This window comes from Harpia harpyja, chromosome 6 (genome assembly GCF_026419915.1).
Source record: "Harpia harpyja isolate bHarHar1 chromosome 6, bHarHar1 primary haplotype, whole genome shotgun sequence".
In the NCBI taxonomy this organism is placed as follows: Eukaryota; Metazoa; Chordata; class Aves; order Accipitriformes; family Accipitridae; genus Harpia; species Harpia harpyja.
In genome coordinates, this window is record NC_068945.1 from 3,247,007 (window position 1) to 3,269,061 (window position 22,055).

The following is a 22,055-nucleotide window of genomic DNA, read 5'->3' on the forward strand; positions in this document are numbered from 1 at the left end:
GATCACAGAGCCCAAAATTGAGCAGTTCGTGCCATGTCTCCTCAGGTTGTGCCCAGCCCTGTGAAGAGAAGACATGGAGCCAGCAGGAGAGGAATACAGATGCTTCAGCTGCGTACTTTTCTTTCTGCTCCTCTGTGAGGCTCTTCCATCGAGCATGAAAACAGTATTTACACTCAGTGGGACGGGAGATGAGGAACTGAATTACCGTGCTTACTCCTTCTCTTGTCACATCCCTATTTTTCTTATGTTTATTTCGATGGGAGCAGGGAGCCTCTGCTTTGCAGCGGGTCAATATCCAGCCGCAGCGCGAGGTGGATTTTCCCTGGCACTGGCCAGGGCTTAGCAGGGCGAGGGACCCTCTGAGGTGCCAAGAGGCACCAGTTCACCTCCTCCTGCCCTTCACCTGCCTCCCTAGGTAAAGCACCCTCTCCCATAGTATCCCCACAGAATGCATTAAAAAAACCTTAAGAAGGCCCACTGCTCTCTTCACCCTAGTTCTCCTCTTGGCTAGCAGGAAAATAAGCCTGGGATTTGGGGACCTGCTGCCCATCAGATGAAAGTCCCTACTATTATGAGGATGAGCTATAGAGCCTAACCCATCCGTGCCTCTTCCCTACCTTCTAGAAGAGAAAACTGCTAAGTTTGAGCAATAAACTGCTGCAATTGGTTACAACTTTCTGAATTTTATTTTTACAGTGAAATGTTGCAAAAAGCAAAAATCTTGAGAAGCACACTTCAAATCATCCCCAAACCAAGTGTGACTGCAGTACTTCACTCTCTTTTCTATGGAATTTGCTGTAAAGCTTGAAGGTAAAATTTTAAATATCATCTTAAAGGGTTAAAAATATTTCATTGCTGTTTTTATTCTGCCAGGCAGTATAGAGATGTCAAGTTTGAGGGGGTGCTGTAATATTTTACTAGATGAATGATATCTTTCTTGCATACATTACATGGTATGCATGGGCATGTGCATTTCTAGAATAAAACCATTTAGCAAGTCCTAAAATATTTGGCTATTCCCCCCTCTAATTTTAAAGCAAAATGTTCAAAAAGTCGGATAGTACCAGATGTAGCTTCTGGCAGTCAATGTTAAGGGTGTGTTTCTGGAAGAAAAAAATAGGCTAGTAAATCCAGCCCAACTGGAAGCAGGAGAACTATCCTCATGAGATTTTGAGCCAAAGCTTGCATATTCAGGACATATGGATAAGCATTAGTTATCCGTCTAACCCACCCAAGCTGTAACACCAAACTTTTTGAAATTGGATTTGTATCTGTCTGCAAATCAATTTAAGTGGGAAAGTGGAAAGTATGCCATGAAGCACAACTATCGAAAGCTTTTCTTTCATCAGTGTTCTCACAAGGGATGTGCAGTGAAATAGTTTGTGTCTCTTAGAGAAAGAAACTTTCAGCAAATGAAGGACGGAAGGCTGTAAAACCTGGAAAGTCATATTCTTTAAATCACTGAAATGACTTAGGAAGCAAAGTCACATTTTAAAGAATATTTTAGGCTTATAACAGCATAAAATTAGTTGGCTTTCACTTTTGAAACTGGGATTCAGCCTCCACTGTGACTTCAGAGCATTTCATCCAGAGTCTTTTCCTGGGCATTGCTTCTAATCTTTGTCTGTTAGGTGACAGTGAGAGTAGTCTGCAATGTAAGAGGGCATGCTGTGCATCTTGCAGAAGTGAGCTTATTAATTTAAATGTTTCATGTGAGGTGAAGGGAGCTAACACTTCTGTACATATTTTACGCACAGACAACACATATAAATATGTATAAACTTCCATAATTATGTACACACACACACACACTCTACATATATATATGCATGTATGTGTGTATGTATATATATAATGAATGGAGACCCACAAATCACCTCATTAGCTGTTCTACAGCCAAAGCATGTCAGCAAAAACCCCCTTCCCAGTACCACAGTCCTGTGGCGCCAGGAACTGTGAGAACGAGCCATGGCTTAGATGGAAATGTTGTCCCAAGTAATTGAATAATCTCTTCCGAAGAGAGTCTGAATTTTTGGTTGGTTTTTTTTTTTTTGTCCCCACACTCTTATTGTTTCAAATGTAAAATAAGATGTTGTCATCTTCCAGGCATTCCAAAAAAACAACAAGAAAAACCCATCGACATTACAAAAGAATAAATATTGGGATGGTACCAGGCTGAGTTGCTGGCAGTCAGTGTGATGGGTGTGTTTCTGGAAGAGAAAGAAATAGGCCAGCTTTTTCTCCGCATAACCACAGTCATTGTCTATCGTAAGAGCCTAATTGATTGATAAACTGTTAGAAACATTTCTTTTCTTCTTTTTGCTAAAAGCTGTGATCTGCTACCAATTTGTCAGCTTGTTCTTTTAGCTCCCCCCCTTAAAAACAAACAAACAAAACCCCCCATTTTTATAATTGAGATTCCCCATGAGAGACGGTCATTGTTTTGAAGCTTTCAACAAAAAGTTAAGATTAATGGCGTGCGTTCCCAGATGTTACTCTTTCTAAGTTCATTTATCCGAGAATAAAGACACTTGTTTCTAAAAATACATGGTAGAAAGCTGTCTCATAAAATAGCATCAAAGCTTACTTGGTTTTGTTAGTATTTAATTTTTCATTACTCTAAAAGTTTTGCCCACAGATCTCTCTGTAATCATTCAGATTTGCAACAAGCCATTCTTTCAGTAACATTTGCTTTAGACTTACACTAGTCTTCCTTTGGGAGCTTGTTTTCATTTACCACACTTGTACTTTCCATCCTGGATCATAGTGGCCATTTAAAAACTGATGGTGAAGTTAGCTACTTCGCTCTTTTACACAGCACGGCGCTGTTCTGCCACAAAGCATAAATCTTCCATCAGTAGCGTCTCATGTCACCAGGAATCACTAAGCATTTATTTCTTCCAAATGGCACCGATGGCAAGTTTATTATTTTGTCACTGGTGCTATTCATTACAAATTTATTAGAAACTTCACAAACTTGCCGTTAGCTGAAACAAATCTTAGAAATGCAATGCAGAGCCATTAGGGGATGCAACACGAGGCAATTAGGAGATTCATTCTTTCCACAGTTATCAGAAATTCCCTGAAAAGCCTAAATATCATCTTTTTTTCCAAGGAGGTACTTTATCAGAGTGTTGGGCCGAACATCTCAGCCCCAGACTCAAGTTAAAGAGCCCCCAGAACTATTTCCCCCCCTCAAAACTTTGTTTGCAAAGTTTGTGCAATTATTTCTACAGCGTGCTGTTTTTTCCTCAAAGAGAAATTCCTCGGGACTCTATTTTTAAGGACAGTGAAATACCAGCGGGCCAGCCTTTGTGAACACCCCTATGAGAGCAAAACATTATAGTCTAACACTGTAGTTACAAATGCCTCTGACTCCCAGGCGTGTCTGGGACAAGTGCTGGGAGAGGTTGAGGACGGGCCAGACTCCCGCCCCGGCACATGAAAAAGGCCATGCGATAGTATAAGACAGCATCCAAATAATTGCTCTGGGGGCAAAACTGGCGGTCAGAGTCCTGGATAATGATCGTAGCAATGAGCTTCTGGCCACCTGGTAGAGGTCTAGTGAGGTCATCAGGGGCCTTCCACTGACTTCAGAGCAAGTTGAAAATAACTGTAGGTGGGGTTGGGAGCTCTTTGCATCCTTTTTTCCTCATGTTTCTCTCTTAGGAGGCTCTGGGATTTAAAGAGAAGACTAAAATGAAGGTAGCCGATTTATTGGCTAAATATTGTTGTTCTTACCTAATTCAAAAAGCCGGTTCGGTACAACTGAATAAGAACTGTGAGCCTTACCATTACAGATGTAAATGTGGGGGGTTTTAGATGGTGAAAGTCCTGTGAAATCTCTGTAGGAAGCTACAAAAGCATATATTTCCTTTACCGTCTTAGCATTCCCACCCTAAGGTTGAAAAGATTATTTGAGAACTTCTGAAGCAACAAAGAAGTAAAAAAATAATCTGAGTTGCCTGTGGTCTCCTTCTTACCTTTTATTCCTATTCATAACAAGGGAAAAATATCCTTACTTTGGTCCTTAATAATAGCAATCATGAACCAGAAGCTTGGCTCCAAACTGTTTCCAAATTTTAAGACGTCGCAGGCAGATCAGCAGGATGGTACTGACAGAGTCTTACTCAGAGAGATACGAGCTTTTCCCAGTTGTGTTGTGAGATTTTTGGAAGGGAAAAGAAGGAAGATGGAGGTTGAGTGTTGTGCTTCAGCAAGCGTCCAGACATAAATGTAGTTATTTCTGACTTGAGTGTGAATGAGGACCATGTGGAGTATGTCAGAATGACGTCCACATGTAAGTAAAATCTCCTGGTTTCAGATTTTGTGTCAGGCTCACAATCCAATCCAGGTTTACCCAGGACCCCCAAAACTGCCAAATTTCAGGTGAATGTAGGCCAGACGTCAAGTTTACCTTGATTCTCAGAAGGGACTTGTGATTTCACGTTGAAATTGTCCAAAACTCTGTGGCTGCTTTTGTAAAAGTCCAAGCCAGAAACAAAGAAAACATATCCTAGTTTCCAGAGTTTTGTTCTAACCTTAAGTTTCAGTCAGTCTCGAATTCAGAATGTCTAATTTATACAAATAGCAGATGATCTCAGATGAACCAAAATCACTAAGTATTATATACTGTACAACTTTGCATATTCATTTCATGGGAATGTATGTCATAACACCAACATTATTTCTAAACATCACCCCCAAACCATCTTTTATATGAGCACATTCCTCAGGATTTGACGGATTCTACTTAAAAACAAAAACAAAAAGCTACACCAAATCCTTTCAGTCATGCTTAGCTTTTGAAAGCAATACAATGCATTAATCATTACAATGAATATATATGGTATAAATAACTACTGAAAAATGCCAACAACAAAAATGTGGGTAAATTCCAAAATACTATTTAAAAAAGGGGGTATTTGGGAAAAAAACCCTATATTGTCAGTATTTACAAGCCTTTTTATTCCCGTCTCAAAAACATTAAAGTGAGTGTTATCGTTTGTTTGTGCAAGAACATTTGCAAAAAATTAAGTTTTTAGAAATGTTAGAAGAAATGCATTTGCATGAATGCTGCTACCAGAAATATCTGTAAAAACACACACTTCTTTGGTTTGCTTATGTCTCCTTGCTTATGAAATTCTGATGAAGAGTAAAAATATAATTTGCTTAATAAGAATCAGCAATGTGGTCTAGTGGTTACTGGGCTATATTTAGAATTGGGGGACCTGGAATCAGTGTCTGGCTCAGATACTGAGCCGCCTTCTGTCCTTGGGCAAGGGACTTCACTGTTCTTCATCTATGCACCCGCTTTTGCTCTTTTATCCCTCTTTCGCATCTAGACTGTAACATGTTCAAAAGAGGACATGCATCAGCATTTCGGAGGGGGGTGGCACAGTGCCCACCACAGGGTTGCCAGTTTAAGCAGGGATGATAATGCAGCCAGCAGTAATAAATGCTCCCTTGCAAGTTTAACCTGTGGCTACCATGTTCTTTTGCATCCAAACACAATGCATGACACCAAGGTGCAACGCCCAGGCTAAGAGAAGTGATCAGACCTGGAGCCGGTCTTCCAAGCTGCTGGTCTTCCAAGAGCACCTCATACAGCACTATGAGGTGCTCTTACACCCGTGGCTGCAAGTTTTGGGAAAAAGGATTGTGCCCCTCTTAAGGATGCTTTTCTGTCTGGCTCTTCGATCAGCTGTCTCCTTCACATCTGGAGACCTCAGCATCAACGATCATTCGAGTATTGATCCTGTCTCTACACTTGAGATTATGCCCCATAACTGGTCTCTTTCACCACATTGAATTTATATAGACTTTCTTCCCAATGGATAACTGCCCATACACCACCTTCAGTTTCAGTGCACAGCCAACTGCAATCCCCAGGAGGTTTTGCTGCATGGACTGAGTGTTAATAAGCAAAATACAGGCAGTAGGATAATTGTACTGCTTCTATCACCATCAGTTCAACCACCTCTGCCCACCTCAGCAGCTAGTGCTCGGTGTAGGACTGAAAGCACACACTGTTTTAGAGGAGAAAATTTCAGTCTAACTTTCGGGGCATCTCCTACAGCACTGGAGGGTAGAAGCAGCATTTTTTTACCTGGGGGAAAACACTTTGAAGGGTATAGTAAAATCTCTCCTGAGGTAGGTATATATTACGTAGAAAGACTTGTTATACTTTTCAAAGGGCAAGCTTTGAGAGCTATGAGGATTGTTAATCAATGGACATAAATTGGTGTAGCTCCACGATGTTTATTGTTGCCATTGCAAGCTACTCAGTCATGGTTGTAGACATGAAACTTTCTTCTTCCAAAGTGACACTTATGCAGCCGTTTGTAGCCCGCCAGTGAGAAACGGACAGTTGTGAATTTGCTATGAAGCGTGGACTTCATTGGAGCTGTGGTCAAAGAATTGTTTCGCTTTTGGCTGGAATAAATAGCTGCAAGTGCTGTGAGAGTTCAGCAATGCAGACACTCAGTCCTGTCCCATCACAAGCCCCAACATCTCTTGCTAGATTTTTGCAAAGGAGATGAAAAGCAAAGATTTATCGTTACGCCAAACAGCTCCAGCAAATTCCTCTCTCTTATCAGTGGGAGTGGAAAGAAGGTTTAGGAAGCAGAAACGTTTAGGGGAGGACCTATAATACATGGCCAGCTCTGAATAAAAAGAAACAGCAACAAAATGTAAACATTAGATGCCATCAGGTAAGTTGACGTGGGTGTGGGATAAGAGCAGAGAGAGGGGTAAGTAAGTTCTGGGGGAATGCCTCCTGCCACCAAGCCAGCCTCCCCCCGTCCTCCAGCGCACACGTTTCCCCATCCCTCGTCCTTTCTGGAATACCTTTCTTCCAGCCTCATTGTTGTGCAAGTTCATCAGCCTCCGTGCATTCTTTTTGATTTCTCGGGCATCAACAAACCTCCGGGAGAACTCAATGCCGTATCTGATATCCGCAGAGCAGCCTCCCCACTTCCAGCCCTCCTCCTGGTTGTAGTAGCCCTGTTTCTCTCGGTCACAGCCACAATTGCTGAGGTTGCCCTGGCTGCAGGCGGCCGTGACAGCGTGCGCAACCCCGGCAGCAGTAATGGCATAGGTGAACGCAGCTTCCCTGCTTCCTGTGGAGAGAAGCCAAAAGCTGATGGGTTGGCAGAAAGGCAGCACTTACTTACTAAAGTACACACATTATCTACAGCAATGGTGTCAGGCAGCAACGTGAGGCGGGCATTACTGCTAAGTGTGTATTTCGCATTCTTACAGAATTACGTATGGATTTAAAATGCTCAGCTCAACTGGGGCGTGTTACCCCAGTGTAAGCACCAGCCATATGATAGTCCCACCTGACCCCCTTCACCAGAGGGGAATTTGGCAATGAGTCTGGACAGTGGTGAAGTGAGGCAACACGATTTGGTTTTGCACTGTCTAGTCAGGTTTGCAAGCTGACCTTTATCTATTTCAGATTAATAATAAGCGAGTCACTGGCGGCAATGCTCACCGGAAAACCGTAGTTACCTCTAACCGTTGGCACTGCATGGAAAAAGAAAAACATTCAGATGACGAAAAAAACTACCAGACCCTTTCAGATGTGTGAGAGGGCTAGGACACAAATGGGGAAGATTATTAATCCACCTTTACAAATGCTCCAGTAGCATCCATTAGCGATGCTGAGTGTAAAGTATTGCAAGAGAGGCCTATAAAGGCAAGGGCTGGGTAGGTTTTGTTTTCTTTCAAGGTAAAGTAGAGGCTGCCCCTTTTGCTTGCTGACTTCTCTTGCATATTAGTTTTGCTGTGGTGACCCTTTTCCACTCCCACTCTGACTCAAACCTCTGCATTACCTTGGCTATTGAGCATACAAGGGGTATGGAAGTGCTGTGGCAGCATTATTTCCTCTCCAAAACAAGTGAGACAGATATACTGTCATGGAAGCACAGTCTTGTTCAGAAAAAAGTCTTTTTAGAAAAAAGGTTTTTTTTTTCTACGATGCCACTACTTGCCACGGTTCCTCATTCCCAAGTCCATGTTATAGCTGTTGATATCGAGTCTATGAAGAGAGGTAAATAAGCCCCCTTTCTTTACTAGACAGTGGTTGGCTGTGGGATGCACATAAGCAAGGAGATACAGAGGCAGAACGATCAAAAGGGATGCTACAGCCCATTCCTGCTCTCACGTGAGACCACACTCTGTCACTGAGTTAATGTAGGGCTGGATCACGGTCCTTGGTGTTTTGCTGTTCTTATTTATAACGTTTCCTCACAAGTTCCCTTCTTAGCGCTATCATCATTTTCCTCTGTGTGTTTATCTGGTGATAAACAGACAATCTTGTAATACTGCAGCCAAAGAATAACTGTAAAGTATTTGCAGAAAGTTGCTGAAATGCTATAATGACCACACACAGAGCTTTAACATCGTTAATGGATTGGGAAGGAAAAAAAAAGAACAAATTTTCCAGAGGAGAAAAAAAAACCCAAAAACTTAGAAGCTATTTTTAATTTTTTATTTTAGGATTCATAGATATCATAACTGTTCTTGAATGACCAGTGCACAGTGTGGGATATTTTATGTTTTATATTTCTTATTTTCATAGATAGCTTCCTGAAAGGTTACACCACTGCCGGATATGGGAAAGATCCTACAAGAAACAATCATAAACTGGTTTTTGGCACCATTTACTTGTTTCTCCAGAGCAATAAAAAAGAAACTTAAGGTAAGAGAAAAACAAAAGGGTGCTGTGTTCTTCAGGTACCAAGAAGGTTAAACCGACTTGTGTATTTTTTGAGTACATCATGCAATAGAAGGACTGACTTTGCTTTCAGACACAGAAGTGTTTTGTTGGGGTGTACGATGTGTGTAGTCTGGTTCAGTGGTTCCCAAACCGTGGTCCGCAGAACTCTGGTGGTCCAGGAGGCCATGGTAAAGGGTTTGCAGCTAATCCACAGAGCCATATTAAACACTGTTTTTAATAGTGTTTTCAATTAAAAGTTTGATGATAACGATGCCTGGTGGTCCACAAGAAATTCTGAGGGTTGATAGCAATCCAAAAAAGTTTGGGAACCACTGTTCTAGTTCCTAGTGTGTTCTCTAAAAACGTGTATCAATATTCAGTCCTCCCTTCTTCACCCACCAGCTGAAGTCAAATCTGGGACCCATGTTCTAAAATGTATCCTGTTGACTTGCAGGATTTCTTTCTTCATCTTCTTTTAAAAAAAATCTATTCTTAATCTATAAATTGAAAGATTGGAAATATGAGATGTAATAGAAACTATATATATACATATGGTTTCCTTTTCTTCAGGATGAGGGTAAATGAGAATGCAAAATCAGACCCAGGAAAATTTTTGGTTCAGACACCTTTGAAACACATGTAGAAATGCTTATAAACAAGCAGAAACATATTCCTGTCAGGGAACACAGCAGCTGTGAGCTACAGTTCAGTAGATTTACTCAGAGATTAACCACAGAGAGGTTGCTTATGTTTTATGTTTAAGCTCAATATATTCCACATGTATCCAGAGTAGAAGGTAAGCCATTTTATCATGGCCACTGTGTCTGTGACCTGTCCGTGAGTTTTCACATGGTGCTTCCCTTGATCGGTTTTGTAAAACTAAAGAATATCCTGTCTTTATCTTCCTTTTGCTCCCCCTTGTTCCCATTACACCCCTGATTACCTTCAGGAATAGAGGAAAACATCTTTCTTTCACCCACTTGAGAGCTATAGCAGTGATGGAATTATCTCAAGTAATGGGATAATACCAAATGGAAAACATATTGACTCTCTGAAGAAATTACTCTTCTGTTTCGATGCAGCTCTAAAATAAGAAGGGCTCAGAAATAAGATCTGGCTTGAAAATCAGATTCCTTTTGCAAGTTAAGCTGTCCTGCTAAGAATTAAGTTTTTTTGGTTCTGGTCTTTTTTAACTAGAGGATGTTCCAAAACTTCCCTTGAACTTCAGTGTAAGCATTACCTCAGCAGTTCTCTAAAGTCCTAGGATCAGTAGAGTCTATCAGGAAATGCTGATGGGGGAGGGAGGGGAACCTCTGTTCTGTGCTCAAATAATGTGTCTGCTGTACACAAAGCTTTCCATTAGCATGTCATCACTTGGAGTCAGTTCTAAGGAAGCCTTTGTTAGGCAGCTAAAAATATTTGAGTAATGATTGTGGTGATACCTGAATGGAGAACAATAATCTCATTTTATAGAATTTTCTGAGATTTCAGAAATATTCTTGTTCTGCAACAAAACAGAGACAAGTCTTTCCAGAATTGTTCATGAAGTGGGGAAAGGTTATAAATAGCAGAAGATTTGGGATTTGACCTAACTTTGAAGCTAGATTTTTCTTTCTCCAGTGAATATCCTGGTCACCTAGTTATTTGGCACTATATATGCTCACTATCTGTGTCTCAGAAGAAAAATTCTTGTTTGACTTCTTAATGTTTTCTGTCACGTAGACCAGAATAATTCTGTCAAGATTTTATTTTGGTGGAAAAGACACTTTTTTGTGCGGCCCTTGGATTCCACTGGTTCCCTCTTAGAAATGCTTGCTTTGGTGTCAAAGACCGTTCTGATTTAATTCCCAAAACATAGAATGAATGTTTTTATGAGTAACGTGAATGTTACTCTGTCTGATCTGATAACTGTCTGATCTAGTAACTCCAGTGGGAGATCACCACCAGTGCTAATTGAAATGAAGCCGTTTGTCTTTGGTGAAGGTGCTGAAGGTCACTTCTTGCAATCTACCAGACCATGAAAGAAGTCTTGCCTGTGGTCTGCTGGGCTGAGTTACTGCCGTTTGCTTGAGTTCATTTGCATTCTAACAGAGGGCTGTATTTTAAAAGTGCTCTAATACCCAGCAATGCAGGCAGTTGCTGCTCAGAGAGACAGATATTGGATCATTGCTTCCTAAAAGGAGTGATTTCTGGCAGATAAGGTGAGAGGAGCCTATTTATCTGCTGTTGGAGTTGTGGAGCAGCCTATACTTTACCCCTAATTTAGATGTCATCTCTGACTAAGTTTCAGACTGCTAAATGAGCGCTAAACTTAGTATGGTCTGATGTGGAAATTATTACAAGTTCTATAATTGCTGTAGTTTACTACATTCTAGCATGCACATATTCAGCAGCATATTTTCAGCATGTAACCATAATCAGCTGAGAATGTTATATGCTAAATATATATTTTGATCATTCAGCTGTGAGTGCGGGGTTAAAGATTTAACTGTTCTGTAGTTATTAGCAAAGTCATCCACTTTTCTGAGTAACTAGCCGAGAATATTACTATCCCAAACATCATTCTGAAATGTCTTATGTCAGCAGCTAGATGAATAAGAGTGCCACTGAATGTCAGCCATTAGAACTGTAATTTAACTTTAAGTATTAAACTGTAAAATATACACTGTTTAGCCAGTAATTTGCTAAATCTTGAATCAACAATGATGGAGAAAAATACTATGTGCTGCTGTTAAACAAAACAAATTCCCCATGTACTTACACCATCTGTAGACACCAGATTGATTATATGACACAATACAATATAGGTCAGTGGTAAGAAGAAACGAACCACGGCAGAAGTTTGATTTTTTTGCCAAACCTATCCTTTTCAACAAGTCATCTTTTGTGAGTGAGAGCTGAGGACACGTTGAGTCATTTTTTATGGGCAAAAGACAATAGATACATCTAGATGAGTAAACTAAGACTCAGACAACAGCACCCCAAGTAGGGCTGGATGAAGACTTTTACAGACAAGTTTAGTTCCTTTGTAATTTCGTATTTTGTTCAACACGCTCATTAGCAATTCTCAAGGAAAATAGTACAGGCTCTTCTCTTTGGGTTCCATTCAGGGGCAATACAATTCAGTGGGATTTTTCTCACTGCCTGGAGCAGATCCTTTCTCTATTTGCATTTCCATTGTAATCAATTTTGGGCTTCTCGGGTTTATAGTCTAAAAGTAGGGATTGGTTTAATTTCTCTATCCCTCTAATTTACTATACCCCGTGCTGCGTGTCAGAACTATAGACCACTGACATTACTTTGCACGAGCAGAAAAACCACCATAGAAAAGCAGGGCTGGCAGGAACCTCAGGAGGGTCTTTAGTCCATCCCTCAACCCTAATGTAGGCTAATAACACAGGTGTCCTTCACGACAGCTTTTTATTTATCCTGTTCTTAAAGATCTTCAGTGGTGGGGATTCCACAGTCTATTCCAGTGCCTCAGGACCCCAGTTGGTACACATTTTACCAATATTAACCTGAAACTGTCTTTCTGAACACAAACCCACTGCTTCTTTCTCTACAGATGCTAAGAACCAATTGCTCCCTTCTAGCAGCAGCCTTTAATTTTTTAATATTTAAAGACTTCCACCCCTTTCTAGATGTGTTCCGTCGTCAGTCCTCGCAGGGCAGTTTCAGAAGCTCTGGTCATTCCCCCTGCTCTCCCAATGGGCTGGCCTGTGCCTTGCAGTGCGGTGCCGGAGATGCGACAGAGAGCTCCAGCTGAGGCCCTGCCTGCTCAGGGCTGGAGCAGAAGGAGCATTTCATATGTCTCGCATGCTACACGCCTGTTTACTCATGCCAGCATGGTGTTTTCACAGCAGCAGGACGTTTTTGACTCTTACTCAGCTTGCAGTTGTCTTCTGTGCAGCTGTTATCACACCAGATGTTTCCCATCTTGCATTTGTGCAGCTGATTATTCCCACGTACAGATCCCCGTGTATTTGTCTTTCTGATTTGCCTCCTCTTTCTTTTTTTTCTTTTTTCTTTTTTTTTTTTCCAGACTATTTCTCCATGATCATTTTCAATTTTGACCCAAACTTCCTTCAACTTCCTTACAGTCCCTCCCAGCCTGACATCATTTGTAAATTCAATGTGCACAGTTTATTCCCTTGGTCAAGTCAAAAGTGTAATACTGACTGGTGCCAGATCCAGCACAGATCACAAAGGAAACCCAGTTAGTACACCCTTCCATTTTGATAACTACCCTCCAAGTATAATTTCCAGATAGTATGTACCCATTTAGTTAGCTTTTCCTTGATTTTCTTATGAGAATGTCATAGAAAGGAGTGTCAAAAGCTTCATTTAAGTCCAATATATATGATATAAACCGCTGCTTCTCTGCCTCTGAGGCTCTGGGTGGCAAAAGAAGGAAATTAGATTGGTTTAACATGATTTGTTCTTGACAGATCCTTGCTGACTGTTACTCATCTCCTTGTTCTCAGTTATGAGCTTACAAATGGGTTTTTGTTCCCATATTTTTTCATTTACTGAAGTTAAGCTGATTGGTCCTATAATTCCTTTCTTTTTTTCTTTTAGACAAAGACAATACATTTGTCTTTTCAATTCTTCTTAATTAGAGTTCTCCACAACTTTTCAGCGCTAATGGCTGTCAGGACTAATGGCTCTAAAATGGCTTCATTAAATGTTCTGAGATGAGGGACAGCTAACTGGAAAGCATTCAACCTGGACAAATACTTCCCTCTGTCTAATGCTGTGATGGTATTCCTCTCGATAATATTAGTTCTATCACCATTGACCTTTTTGGTGAAGGCTGATGCAAGAAGTGCTTGGCCTTCTTGACATTATCCTTGGTTTACACACTCCTCAGGGGTCCGCTCCACTGAGTAGTGGACCAGCTTTTTTTCTTCATCTTCCACTCACTAAGAAAGCACCGACTGAATGATTACTGTGTAGCCTGTTGTCAAAAAAACAGATATCGTCACCCGTGGTCATGAGGGTCCTCTTGTAGCACATGTGCTCAGAAGTGCTCCTGAATGATGAACCTCGTGCAGATCAAATATCTGTTACTCTGGCAGGACTTTCTGGTCAAATCCAATGGAGCCTTCCAATGGTCACATTGGGTAATGTTCTCTTTACAATATTTATTTTTTTCCCATTTCCTCCCTAAAATCTTTTTTTTTTCCCTACTACTGTCTAATCAAAATAGTTTTGTTTAATTTTACTTCATCCAGATAGAGCTAGAGCAGGAGTTGCACATGATTTCAGCAGCTCCTTCCTAGACTGCTCATGATGTCTATTTCCAGCAACACGTGGTTGGGACAGAGAACATTGCAGATTTCAAAGCCGAGAATGTGTAGTGCTATGACATAACGGTTTATTTACAGATTCTTCTCTTATTCAGCATTTTTCATCTCTAGACTCCCACTAAGTTTTTATGGTTGGAGGTGGCAGAATTTTGGCCATCAGTCTAGAATCACTCTGTCAACTGGATTGTTTTCTGTTGCTCATGTGGGTTTCTCAAATTTTCTTTTAGAATGGGTTGTACGTGAGCCAGATTTATTTCACACTTGCCTTATTGCAGCTCCTTGCTGTCACTATTTATATACTTTTGGAAGCATGTCTATTAAAAAGAGCTATTTACTATGACTCTGCTTTCCACATTTTTTCAAGCATTTTTTCCAATTTCATGGTTATTTTCTAAAGATTTGGTGGTACTTTCCACAGTAGTTTCTGTAATGAGGCTTCCAACAATTTACAAGGTTTTTTTACTTAGTTTATCCCCTAAACATACTCAGTTAACTCCTGGCAACCGTAAACAATAGTCAGCATTTCTGTTCCAAAGTGAGCATAATTCTGCTGTGTTTTTGACTGTGTTTTGGCAGCATGTGCCTTGGTGGAGTTTTCTGGGACAGCTCCTGTGAGGTTAGCAAGTTAGCTGTGATCTTTGGGAGGACGTTTAGAAATGCCCAGAGAAATATGAAATTTTTGGTCTTTCCCTGTAAAACTATATTTGTCATAGCAAGTATTTCTTACTAACTCAGCCTTAACAAACAATCTGTATCTCATTCTTACAGAAAATGGGGAAACTACGTTTTGATCCCAAAGCGCCACTGCTTGGTTTTGTCAAGGTTTAATCAGAACATGGTGCTAAGCACTCATTTAAAGAATGCACAAGAGCATGGCTTGAGAAATACACAGTGCACAAAGCATGAGGTGGTAGTTCCCAGATACACTGTACATTGAGAAAAGCCTGTGCAGTGTCACAGCCGGCTGTGTTTTCACAATGCTACTGCAAATACTGTCAAAGTAGTACGTGGGAAGCAATAGCTGGAGCAGAGAGATCGTCTCCTGCCTGGGTTCTCTTCTTGACCTACTGACATCCCATTGTGAGACTTAATGATTCCCTGCTGAATGTTTGGTGCTTTTTCTTTTCAGTGATGACTAGTGGTTTGATAAATCGTAATATGTGAAAGCTCGGCTGGAGACATATTGCAGCATACTGGGGTTTTAAAAGGTTCTTTGCACCCCATGTTGGAAAACATGGACTCCTGAAGGCATCTCAGAGAAACTGGTCCTAAAGTATGCTAAAGTCCTTAAATTAAATGGCGCTATGAGGAACCAGATGTTATTATATATTCTATTCTATTCTGTTCTGTTCTATTCTGTTCTATTCAATTCTAATAGTTCAACTGCCTCAATCTATTCACAGTAACAGTTCTTATGTACAGGATTTGCCAATGCATTATGGTCTTTTTTTTTAAGGGTATTTCACAAGGAGAAACAAAAAACAATATTTAAGAAAAAGGCAGGGGAATCTATAGCTATGTGGGAACATATTTGGGGGTTTTTTTAGGTTTGTTCTTGATTGCGTTCTTGCACTACAAGATGGCCTGTTAAAGGTTTCTGGGATATTTGTGTGGTGTTCAGCAAGGAAAATGTTGTCTGATTTAAGAAATAGAAAATATGCTTGCCACATCATCAAAAAAAAAAAAAAAAGACACACCAAAACCCAGCAGAAAAGAAACCTCCACTCTAAACCTGTCAGGGAAATGGAGGACAGTACTACCACATTTTTAAAGTAAATTTGTTTTCAAGTCAGCTTCATGCTCAATTTAGTAGCATAAAACAGCAAGGTAGGTTGCTACCAAACCATTTTAGTCACTGAGATTTTCATGTGAGTGGGTTTTATAAGCTTGAGCCTTTAGTGAATGAATCAGTTCAGAATGGATGTTCTCCTTGGCTGTCAATAGAGCATCCTTCCAACCTAAATTCTTCTGTAATTCTGTGATTATATTTGACCTTGCTATGGACCCAATTTCACAAATACTCTGTCATCCCTACTACCATGCTCATGAATATTAAGAAGTCATTGCCTTGCAGAATCAGACCTTCTCAGTGGACTCTCTGCTGGGTCAGTATTTTAATTAACTCATTTCAATCATTTCAGTGGCCTGTCATAAATATACTGTGTTGAAGAACAGCTCTTTAAAAATAATCTGCACTGCCATTTGCATGAAGTCATCTCTTCCTGTATTATCTTATGTCACTTCTAACCTAGATAACAAATCCCTGAGGGCAGTGGTCATGTCTGTATGCTTTTGTAAATCACCGTGCACACCTGCGCTTTGCTGTAGAAACATGTTAAATAATAACACCTTTTAAAGGGTTCACTGAATTATGAATAGTTGTAAGCACTAAGCTGCTATACCTGGGCATGCCAGAGTGTCTGTGGGTGGGTGTCTGTGGGTGCGAATATCTGTGTACATTGCAGATGAAATTTCAGCTCTTGCTTCAGAATTTCTTGAGGCAGTTTAGTTAAATCATGAATGTTACCTCAATATATTGTGCAGAGCCTATTAGTGGGCCAGTACCACTTTGCCATAATTATTGAATTACAGATATATTAAGTGATACCCAGCTTAAACTGGTGTTAGACACAAATCTGTTTATGCAAGAGGTAGTCCTTGCCTTAAGAAGCTGCATCTTTCAGCTGGAGAGGGCAACAGAAGAGAGATACTATTACCTCTCTTTCACAGGGGCACAAGGACATTAAGACATTTATGCACATGGCAGAAGGACCTGTAAGAGAACAAGCTGTCCACTTGTTGGATTCTCTTTGTGGGGAGGCCACAGAGCAATTTAGCTGTAGACCTCTCAACCAACAACTGACACACAAATTCAACCCTGTTTTCAGGGAGCATGTCCATGCAGCTGCATGGTGGGACAGGAGAGCTCCAAGAAAGAAGCAGCAGCTCCTGGGACTGGGACTTCTCTGCTCTGCTCTTCCACATACTGTTCTAGCATAGTATTGAAGTGGTCATCTACTGCCAGAGCCATAAAGGAATTTGGACACAGCAATGCTCAGCATCACCATGCCTGCCAGAGAACTACACAGCACTTAGAATCCACTCCTAACATTCTGCACTCACACCTCTTCACATGCCGTACCTGCATAGCATTAGATCCACATCCTTCCTTTACTTTTAATTCAAATAAAATAACTAATTTAAGTGTCTTGCCAGAAGTTTTGCTGAGGTTGCATTTGCTTCTGTTTCAGAGAGATGCTAAATGTTTTCATGTCCCCATTTGGAGTTGATGACATTTCCTGACTGCTAGTAAGACATGTGCAACTTTAAGCAGGATCTTAAAAGCTGCCTTCTTCTATTTGTCAGCATAGACTTTTTTCTAGTACTCACTTCTTATGTTAGCCAACACAATTGTTTGATATATATATATATGTATTAATCTAGAAACCCCCTTTTGGAAACACATACAAAGCAAGAGCAGTAGCAAGCAAGCCCAGCCCAAGACATTTTGCAGGTATGGGGTACTGTTTTCAGATGAGATGCCAATGTTTACAGTATAAGAAATTAATTACATCTATAGGGCAAGAGCTAGGCACCTAGAGCTAAATCTCCAAAGGGATGTTGGCTCTAAAGCCTATCTTTTAGATGTTCCTCCACCCAGTGTTTTCCATGTGGCTGAAATAGGAATCCAGCCTTACCAAGCATTGAGAGAGTTAGGCACCAAAAAAGCAAGACTTTCAGAAGCTACCAAGATGCGTGGGGAAGCCCCAAAACTGGGAGCAGAAAATGCAAAGAAAGGGAGAGAGTCTAAACTTATCCCATCAGAGAGTTAAGCCAGATTTCCCTGCACAGTGAGCCTTTCCAACTATGCTGGCAGCAGTCATCTAAGTCTAATTGCTGAGGGTATATGGTGGTTTTAGAAAAGGAGATCCCACCCTTAAAATATTCCGCTATCAGTCCATTATCCTGTTTTATATTCTTACTGAGGAAAAAAGATTTCATTACATTAAAAGCCAGAAGATGACTTTGTTGGTTTCACTGATTAGGATAAAGATATTCTACTGAACATAACATAACTTATTCTTGCGTATTTTTCTTGTTTTTTTCAGAGTATCATCGTACTTGATTCTATCATGTAAAGAATGAGGATGATTTCATATAAAATGAAGTACTAATTCTACTTAGTCGTGACATTTGTAAAATAAGGTTTATGAAGAGCAGCAGTATCTTTTATTAAACTGAATCACATACACTAGGCATCTACTTGGTCTAGACGGGATCTAATAAATAAATATTTATTTAAATTATTTGTCAGATTTCCAAACTAAATCCAGAGAAATATCATAAAATGGCATAACCATCCATCACATTGTAGCTTTGACTGCAACAGCAATACAAGAGGAGTATTATGTCAAATAACTATGAAATAATGACATCTAGAAATACCTTGATCTGCACACCCTTCTGTGGTAATAGCAATGAATATGGAGGAAGTACTGCCCAACCTCAGAAACGGTGACAGCCAGGCTGGGGGCTCTGAAAAGCATTTCAGGCTACTGGTCATGGAGAAACAGCTCCTGTGTGTCTGGGATAGCACTTTCCAGGCACAGAAATTGTTATGCTTTCATCTTGTCTAGTGACTCTGCTCTTCAAGGTGGCCTTAAGATATTCTGCAGAACTGTATAGACATAGACAAAAGACTATTTCCTATGCTTGACAAAAAAGGAAAAATAATTTGTACCAAATAGTGTACCAGAACGTTGCCTTTTTTTTTGTAAAATTCTGCATAGGAACATAGCTGAGAGGTTCTCATTGCATTTGCTGGGAATTGCTGTTGGATTGTCTCCTGGAGGATAATTCTGCATATTGTTCATTAAGGTTCCCCTACAAATATGTTGCTCACATAAATTCCTGGCACGGTTTCTGATGCCTGGCAGGACACCTTAGAGGACCAACTCAATATATCAAATTTCCCAAGCAAATCTATAACGTGAGCACTATCACTGGTGACTCACCACTCATTCTTTAGGTGTGGGGGCTTTAATGTGTGTCTCTGGTGCATTCTTGGCAAGGTAGGGTTTGACAGGTGAGATGCGGTGAGTCTTGGTGTGGCCGTTTAGGATGTTACCGCTCCCTTGCTATCTCCCATGGTAGCAGAAGGACCGTGCGTCATTGGCTTTAGCTTACAGTCCAGCCCAAACCAGCCCTTCCTTGGTGGTTGTAGCAGAGAAGCTGGGTTTGCAGATTACCAGTACGAGCCTGCATTCTGCTCTGCTAATTGCACTGCAGAGATCACATCTTCCAGATGCAGGGCGAACAGCTGGGCAGTAACCCCGTAAGTCACTGGCATCCCCTGTCAGAGCTCAGAATTTGTGGAAAGCAAATGAGAAAGTTCTGGTGAAAGGGCTGGATTGAAAGTTGCTTTTGAATTTGCTTAATTATTTTCCAAATGTTCTTACACTGCTTGTGTGGTGGCATTCACATTTCTGATACATTTGACTTGCCTGACAAACTTCCTGGGAGGAGAGCAAGGTTCAAGTAACGATGTCTACGCTCCTTGGTGTTTAAAGGGTCTTTGCCTGGTAGTCAAGTTTGTAACCCCAGTGAACAAGACACGGCACAAATCACACATATGAAAGAGATTTAAAAGAGTAAAGAGCTCAGAGGGTTTTGGATAAATACACAAAGTTTAGATTCTGGTCCAAACCTCTCTGGTTTGCAAAATGAGTCTGGAAGCATCACAAGAGCTAAGTCTTTTTTTTCAGTTCTGGAGTTTCTGGTCCTGACAGGAGTTGGGAAGTGACAAGATTCACATAAACAAGGAAGAAGTACATGAATCTTCTCAGGACTCATGAAAGATACTGAATCAGTGTTTAATCTGAACCTGTCCAGCTAATCCTATCAGTCAGGTTATCTTATCTAGTAGACTAGTGGTTGTTATTTATTATTTGTGTTGTGTTAGGCTTGTGTTTTGCCAGGTACTGGGCAAGCTCACCCTAAAATGGTGATCCACACCTGCAAGAGTTTGACAAAAATGGGCAGATGCTAGCCCTGTGACTTAGCCGGCTTTCAGCCAAAACCCCTAAATGTTATGAGGATAAGATGATCAAATTTCTAGCCCACAAAGAGCTTCCATTGTTTTTAAGTGCAATACCCTAGAACTAAAGGATGAGTTTTAAGCAAAGATCAGAAGAAAAATCTGTAGGTTTTTGAGGTACTCCAGCTTCAGACCAAGATCCAGGCTTTGTGACCAGGAAAGGAGGGACAAGTCCCTTTCTGCAGTATAAATACAAGAGTATTTAAATAGACAGATTGGTATTAACACCAGTCTTCGAGATGCTGCTTACGTAAAAGTACTTTTAAAAAACGCTAGCATCTCTACTACAAATCCACCATTAAAATGAGATATGGGTCTCATTAAATAACCTTTTCAGCCCCCTCTTTATAGAAGCCTGTTTCCAGATCTGAACTTTGAAGCTGACCCCTGTCTTTGTGATGGGCCAAACCAAAAGCCAGATCTGAACACCACTGAACTCTGGGAAAGTTCAAATCTATCGTTTGTGGTTCAGGTTGAGCTCTAATTAAAACAGACCAGTTAGAAAGGCAAATGTCTTAAAACCAAACCAAAACAAATGTTTCACGTGAAAAGTCTTGGATTAGGCTATATGGTACCAAGCAGTGTTTTTGTCTATCACATGATGTCATGTTTCTCTGGCTAACACAAACTGACAGCACGCACATGCTGGTGTACGAGATATTCCATGCAGACACTTTGAATTTGAGCAGGACACAGTATTCACGGAAATACTTCACGCTGTGCAAAGACCCATCAGCAATCTTACTGCCACTCAGATTTGAGGGTAGTCTGCCACCTTTCAAACTTTCCATGCCCATCCCTAGTAGCACAGTAGTCCAGGGTCTTTTAAAAATCAGTGTCTTGCCTTCTTTGAGCGAAGCTTATGCCTCATTATGTCAGCAGTATGTGGAATATCGCCACTAATCCCTGAAAACAAACAAGAAAGTGGTGCTGCAGAAACTTCAGTTGTGTAAGAGGACAGGGAAATCCCAGCTAACTCTCCTGCTAAGAGCTTCTGTTTATACTGTAGTTAATACTACAGTGTCTGTAATAAAGCAAAATGGTTGATCAATGGACAAGGGAAAAGCAAACAAAAGGGAAGGGAACTTGGCTTCAGCATTACTGAACTGCCAAAGTGAAAGAAAATGGGAGACAGCAAGGAGAAAAAGAAAGGGAAGGAGGGAAAAAGTGTTCAAGCCCCATCACTGGTGTCAGGATGTCACTGTGCACCAGTAGCTAGAAAAAGAGGGTCTCAGGCAGGAAGATTTACTTGAAGAATCACAGCACACATACAGCGAGCATACAGCAAGTAACCAGCAGTTACTCTCCCTGTGAGCTTTATTCTCTCTCTTTTATGTTACATGTAAGTACTGAACATGTAAGTATTTTCTCTTTGTGAAATTTGAGTTTAGGCTCATTGTGGACAACTGCCTAAAGTTTCCAAACTTCCTTCTTATGCAAACTAAGCTAATAATCTCACCAGGCCTATTCTACCGGGATTTTTCAATATGGTCTTTTTTCAGACCTGGACTCACTTTCTAGAAGACCAAATCCCTTCACAACATTTCTGTCCTTTGCTTCCTGTTTGGATAAGAAGACTTTAACAGCAATCATTTTTCTTTGAGGATCCCAGAGTACTTCACAAATGTTTAAGTGGATGTTAGTCCACATTAATTAAGCCTTTCAATTCCCCACTGAAATTAGTCATCTTTAGTCTCCAGACAGCGAGGTATGAAGTGACTTGCCCAAGGTCACAAGAAAAGTATATGGCACGGCTGGGAACAGAGTCCAAGTCCATTATCTCCTGGTCCATGCCTTAACCATAAAATGATAGTTCTCACATTGAACTAGGAGCCACAGGGTATGTGAAAAATGAAAGGAAGGGAATTGTATTGAGCTTCTGGAGGTGACGTCTTCCTCTCAGCTTGGACAAAGAGAATGCAAA

At 40.7% G+C, this 22,055-nt stretch overlaps 1 protein-coding gene and 1 long non-coding RNA gene across 3 annotated transcripts in view; one reads left to right on the top strand and one right to left on the bottom strand.

Moving 5' to 3' along the window:
* The window catches only part of WNT7B (Wnt family member 7B), a 96,438-nt gene that overhangs the window by 6,224 nt on the left and 68,159 nt on the right, over positions 1 to 22,055 (bottom strand). For both annotated transcript variants that reach the window (XM_052790514.1, XM_052790513.1), the window contains exon 3: positions 6,850 to 7,121. In XM_052790514.1, coding sequence (XP_052646474.1) covers positions 6,850 to 7,121 — 272 coding nt within the window. The remainder of the gene's footprint in view (positions 1 to 6,849; positions 7,122 to 22,055) is intronic.
* LOC128143364 (uncharacterized) lies at positions 429 to 15,470 on the top strand. Its single transcript, XR_008235736.1, has 3 exons — positions 429 to 810; positions 8,588 to 8,707; positions 14,803 to 15,470. It is a non-coding gene; the product is annotated as an uncharacterized LOC128143364 (long non-coding RNA).